Here is a 6542-nt window from a genome sequence, read left to right on the forward strand (position 1 = left end):
AACTGTCAAAATCTTAGCTCTGAAAGGGTCTTCCCCCTTCTGTGGCATTATCTCATACCAGTAGGCCACTGAGCCATAACTGAAAAGAACTCCAAAGTGCCTGAGCCTGAGCATTCTTGACAGAAGAAAATCAAGCATCAAGATGGCACCAAGTTGCCAGGGGATCCAGTCTCTACTTACTGAGAGAGTCACACATAAATTCATGATCTTTAACACAGTTAACTTTTTCATTACAAAAGGCCATCTAATTGCTGTTGTGGAATCTCACAAATCCAATTAGCAACTCCCTCTTTCTCAGTCAGGTTGGAAGGAGGAGGAAAGGAAGTTAAACAGTTAATTGATTTCTTTAGGATGGAGAAAAGATCTAGAGGTTTTCTTTCTCATGGTTTTATAATCTTTTTTTGTTTTGCTCTGATTTTAAAATAAGCTCTATACAAATATAACATCCATACCAAAAAGTACACAAATAGTAAGTATACAGATCAGTGAAGTTGTATCAAGAAACAGAATATTACCAGGATCCTGGAAGCCCCCTTAGGCACATGTCTGCCCACCCCCATGGTAACAACTATTTTGAATTCTGACACCAAAGATTAGTTTTTCCTATTTTTTACTTTGTAGGAATGGAATCATAATATAGTAGGTATGTTTGTATTTGGCTTCTTTTGCTTTTGTTTATAAATCCATAGTGTTATATATAATTATAAAACATTCTCATTGCTGTATTATAACCTGTTATATGACTGTACCACTACTTAGTTATTATTTTGGTTATTATAAGTGGTGCTGCTGTGAATATTCCTGTACGTGTCTCTCAGCAGGCATATTTACACATTAAGATATATCAGTATACCTGAGAGTGAATTGTTAATTTTTATAGGATATGTTGAGTGTTTGCTGATATTGCTGAGCAGTTTTCCACAGTGGTTGTACCAATTTATAGTCGCATCCTCTGTGTATGAGAACTTCCTTTGCTCTGAATCTTTTGCATTTAGAATTGTTAGTCTTCTTTATTTTAGCTATCGTGGTGGTTGTGTATTTCATAATGGCTTTAATTGCATTTCTTTGATCACCGATGTGGTCAAGCAACTTTTTATATGTTTATTGGTCCTTTAGGAAGGATCTGTTCAAGTTCTTTGCCTATTTGTGTCTGATAGTTCTCTGTCCTTTTCTACGAGGACTTCTTTATATACTCTGAATAGGAGTCCCTTCCCAGATATATGTATTGCAAATATATTCTTTCACTCTCTTAATGGTGTTTTTGTGATGAACAGAAGTTTTTAAAAATTTCAGTATAGAATAGTTCTTTTCCCATTATGATTAGTTCTTTGGAAAAAAGTGATCCTTTCCATATAGTCTTTTTAAATGGCATTTGTATAGTAAGATTTTACCTGTAGAGTAAGGTACTATTTTGTTAGATATGCTTTTATTAGATATCCAGTGGTAGATAGAAATGGAAGTAGGATTTTATAAATGAATGTGTCAACCAGTTTTGTTTTTCTTTTATGAAAAAAGCAAAGATGAGTGGACAGAAACATTTTGTGTTATAAGAAAATATTTTGATTTATTTTAATAAAGAGAAATCAACTCATTTTTTCTTCTGATTAAATGATGTACACCCCCTTTTAATTTCTACACACTTTAAACAACTTAGAAATTTTATTCCTATGTATAGAATCAATACTTACAATTCCTATAGAGTCACCCAATTTTGAAAATAATTAGAAGTATCAATAACTGAAAAAAAATGTACCTAATGTTGTTCTAAATGTGGCTGATCATACTTGTGTTTTTTATGTAATTTTTTTCTTTTAACATTTTCAGAACTTTTTGAAAATGAGCATGTTCGTATTGGACAAAAGGGTAAGCTTTGAATTATATTTGTTATAATTTCTGAAAAATGAGACAGACCTAGCAAAATGTCTGCTTTGGAAACCTCCAAATGAGATTTAATCTCTGAAAAGCTAAAAACCTAAAGAAGAGTCATATTTCACCATGCAGATTGTGTAATGAGAGTCTTTACAAAGAGGGAAGATGTATCGTTTTGGCTTTGCCAGTAAATATCAGATAAAGATGTACACAGCTTGTTCGTGACAAAGGAGATGTGGACACACACTCCTCAGGGATGTTAGCTTAATCCATTCAGCAGTAGAGTTTCATTTTAAAATCAAATGGCATGTTCTCTCTTTGATGCACCCACACACCTCTCCTTAGACTTACGGGGAAGGTGCTCCCGCAGCAGGAGAAAGTGTAACTCTAATAGTTTTTGGTGACTGTTTACAGTGGCAAGGTTTAATAACCAACACGGGTCTCAGTATTAGGGATTATAATTTTCCACCATATTTTGAAGATTCTTTTCTTTGTTTTTATAAATGCTGTTTTGTCTTTGAAATATGAAGTGCACATAGGCCTTTGTATCAGAGTAAACCCTCAATGGCAGTTGTATTATCATGCACCGAACTCCCTAGTTTAATTTTTCCATATCATATTTATTTTGAAGACTTTATTTGTGTGACTTGGCACCTTCATGAAACATAATGGCAAAGTAAAGAATATGCTTCATCTCTCTTTTATTTCATATGATCTCTTCTGCTTATGTCATTTTCATTTAGTGTAAGATTTTTTCCTTTACTTTTAAGAAGAAAATGTAAAAAAACAGTATTGTTAGACAAATAGCAGAAGTTGTCTAGTATGGTTGTTTTTAAATTTTTGTTTTGTTTTGTTTGAGGGGAGGCCTTTATTTCCAGACTGAATAGCTGATACTAGCACTAAAGAAAATAAAAATAAAAATGAAAACAAAAGATAATATATTAGTTTTGTAAACTTGGGTGCTAAAGGATTTTTTGGCCTTCTTAAAAGGTTATCAAATCTTTGTTTTTACTTTTTAAAAAATCATCTTTTCTTTTGATTTTGGTAAATAGCTAAGAAGTCACCTAAAAATATAAATATCTTACATTCTCGTATTATGATTATTAGCCAAGTTACTACGTGAGCCATACTACTTCCAAATATTAGAACATTCATGACTTAGTAGAGTATACATTAGAGATTTAGGATCCCTGTAGATATTACTATGTTTGACTGTAGAATTTGAAAAGTATTATATATGTGCTTTACAGATCCATAAAGCCATAGTTAAAGCAAAGTGATCTCTCAAATTCCTTACATTAAATAGCTTTTACCAGTCTAGGTAGGAGATGCAGGAGTTTCACACTTGAAACTTGGACGGCTGTAAATAGGGTCAGTAATGACATCCAGAGAGTAAAAAAAAAGGTCAGTATATGATGTAATTATGTTAGATAGAAAAACTAAATGTCATTTCCCAGAGATTTCTAATTAAGGATTTCAGTGATGTTTTTGCTTTATGAATTTTCTAATGAGATTGTGATCTCTCTCCTTGTGACAGTCCTCGCAGAACAAGATAGTGCTGCTGCCCAGCAGTACATACGGCAAGGCAGCCCCACGGCTCTGAGAGCCGAGCTCTGGGCGCTCATCCTCAATATTTCCAGCCAGCCTGAGGTAAGAAGAAAAAGCCGAGGCCACAACGGAGCTGTAAAGAGTGATTATTGAAAAGAGCAAAACTTTTGCTTCTTCATCCATTATTTTTAAAATCAGTAGTTTTGGGCTCTAATACAAGATTTAACATATGATTTAACTGGTATATGCTTAATATAGAAGTTTTTATTAATTATTATTAATGAAATAGTGTGACTTTCTGTATACAACAAAACAATAGGTAATATTTTGAGAAGGGGGCCTGACAATTTAAACCAGTGAAGATGGGTGTAGACTTGGGATGTCAGAGCAGGGAGAAGTGAAGGAAGGGCAACTGGGTTTAAGTAAATGAATTCTTTATCCCTTTGTTACCTTGGAAATTTATGCTATTTTTTGTGGTTCTAAAAATTGGTAGGTTATGTGGAAATATTTTTCTGAGAACATTTTATTTTAGGAAATATGATTATGAAGAGAAATCACCAACAGATAAGTAATAGATCAATAAAGAAAAATTGCATGAAACATTGATTATTCTTGAAATATTCTTAGTGGGGATTCTTTTCCTTAAGCTCATTAACGATGGAAGTTATACATTCGAAAAGCTTTAATGACTAGCACACTAATAGTTTCTGGCCTACTAGTTAAAAACAAAGGTTTGAGAATCACGTAGACCTGGTTTCAACTTCTGTCTCCTCCAGCTTCCTAGAAATAGATCCCCGAACAAGTACTTACATTTCTTAAACACATCCTTAAATATAGGTAATAATATTAATATTTATATCACATAGCTGTCAAGAGAATTAAATGAAATAATATAGATGAGTATTTTTACACAGTGCCTGAAATATAAATGTCACCATTGATGTTAGTAATTATAATAATTATATATCATATATAATGATGTTATAAATTAATTATAAATATTAAAAGTTTTTTAAAAATCAAACATTATTAATAACTATTATAAAAACCACACTTCTGACCCTTGTGAATTATATATGCATGTGTGTGCATGTGTATTGTATATTTTAAATCTCCTATAAAACAGCACTATCAAAAATCACTTCCTTTTTGAAAGAATAAAGCTTTTGGTTTATTTCAGAACAGTTAATATAGGCAAATCATATTGCTGATCCTTTGTGGTGAAACTTTAAAAGTAACAGTTTATGAAATATATGTATGTTTTGTATATATATATAAATACATATAGAGAGAGAAAAATATATTTTGTATATATGTATTTATTGAGCAAATATATATAGAGAGAGCAAAATATATTATGTATACAAAATATATATATTATATATATATATATAGAGCAAAATATATACATATAATAATATATACCTTGAGTATTTTTTTTCTAAGTGTCTCAATTCTCATATAGAAGATACATAGTGTAACTCTTGTCCCAACCTAACTTTGTAGATGATCTGCCGACTTCACTGCTCAGGAATTAAGTTAACATAGTCTTTCTTTTTGCAAAGAAAGTATTGGCATTTCACATGCAAATTTAGAAGGCTTCCAGAAATATCATTCTTAAACCCAGTGATCTCAAATAATAATAACACAGTAATCTCAGATAATAATTGTTTATTACAGTGTTCTAAAGTGGTTTTTACACCTGAATTTTACAACTGTAGCCATCTGAATTTTCAAAATGCAAAGTGAGACATCTATTCCATATCCATAATTTAATATTTTCATAAAAAGTCTTGATTTTATTGATTAGAACCTCTTTCATCACTTATACGTAATTACAGCTGTAAAAGTATGATCTCAATGAACTACGGCAGTGCCAAAATAATTGTTGTAAGTGGTACTTTAGAGCGGGAGAGAAGAAAAGTGTGGGAAGGAGGGGAAAGACTTCTTCCAAAGAATACTTGATTAGAACTTTTTGTTCAGTTACTTTTCAGTCATATAAAATAAGCTGCACTTGTAATCGTGGCCATAGGTGAGGAGTCAGAGATACACATGGAACATTTCACATTTTACACCCATAAAGCTATTCTTCAAAATCTTAATTCAGTTCAGAGATTTTAAATAGAAATATACGTATATCATACTTGGAAGTTTCTAGTAGTTGATTCAGTTAGTGCTTTGATGGAATATTATTTGACTTTGACTTATTTCTTTTTAAGAAAATATGTGTTAAGTTTAAAAGGATTGCTTTTACATATTTTCTTCCACAGATCTCTAGATAGGTGTCAAGATACTCATGTTTAGTAAATATTATTCATCTTTTAAAATTTTTATAAATTTTAGTTTGTTGGTGAAAGACAAAATTTTCCCATACTTTTGTTCTAAGTACTTGCTCACTAATAAAATAGTTAAGACTAGTGTTAACATTTAAGATTTTCTTTAGTGATTTCTTAATAAAATTCTCACAACCTTACCTCAGCCTGGCCTGCCTAGGTTTTTGTGGTCAGCTCACCATTCAAATTCCTTCCACTGAACTCTAAACTTAATTGCACTGGCACCCGCTCTTTCCTCATCTTACTTTTCTTTAAATCGAAGAAATGTGACCTCTTAACTCTGCTTGACAGTGGTTCAATTCATTAACTGCTCCTTTCTGGAATACCCCTTGACTGTTGTGGCACACTGCTCTTTCTGGCATTCTTCATTTATGAGGATCTTCTTTGCCTTTTAAGTTAGGGTTCTTATGTCTGTCTCTTCTCATTTGTACATTCCTTGGCCAATATCCTTGACTCCCGTAGCTTCGGGTACCATTTAGCTCAAATCTGTATCTTTTCAGATCTCTCTTTCCTGAGTTTCAGATCTGTCAGCCGGGCACAGTGGCTCACACCTGAAATCCTAGCACTCTGGGGGGCTGCAGCAGGAGGATAGCTTGAGCCAAGGAGTTTGAGCTTACAGTGAGCTATGATTGAGCCACTGCAATACAGCCTGGGTGACACAGTGAAACCCTGCCCCTAAAAATTAAAAAAAAAAAAAAAAGATGCAACTGTCTAGTGGACTTAAACATATATCTCACAAGCACTGTGAATTCAAGTTGTTAAAATGCTTCCTAAATTCCTTTTTCTTTTTTT

General features: G+C 32.5%; 1 protein-coding gene across 1 annotated transcript in view; it reads left to right on the forward strand.

The window, feature by feature from the left end:
- Positions 1 to 6542, forward strand: part of TBC1D19 (TBC1 domain family member 19) — a 116083-nt gene that overhangs the window by 55911 nt on the left and 53630 nt on the right. Inside the window, exons 9-10 of the mRNA XM_023515345.1 lie at positions 1812 to 1863; positions 3407 to 3519. Coding sequence (XP_023371113.1) covers positions 1812 to 1863; positions 3407 to 3519 — 165 coding nt within the window. The remainder of the gene's footprint in view (positions 1 to 1811; positions 1864 to 3406; positions 3520 to 6542) is intronic.

This window comes from Otolemur garnettii, unplaced genomic scaffold, assembly GCF_000181295.1.
Source record: "Otolemur garnettii isolate 467f Iridium unplaced genomic scaffold, OtoGar3 scaffold00069, whole genome shotgun sequence".
Classification (NCBI taxonomy): domain Eukaryota; kingdom Metazoa; phylum Chordata; class Mammalia; order Primates; family Galagidae; genus Otolemur; species Otolemur garnettii.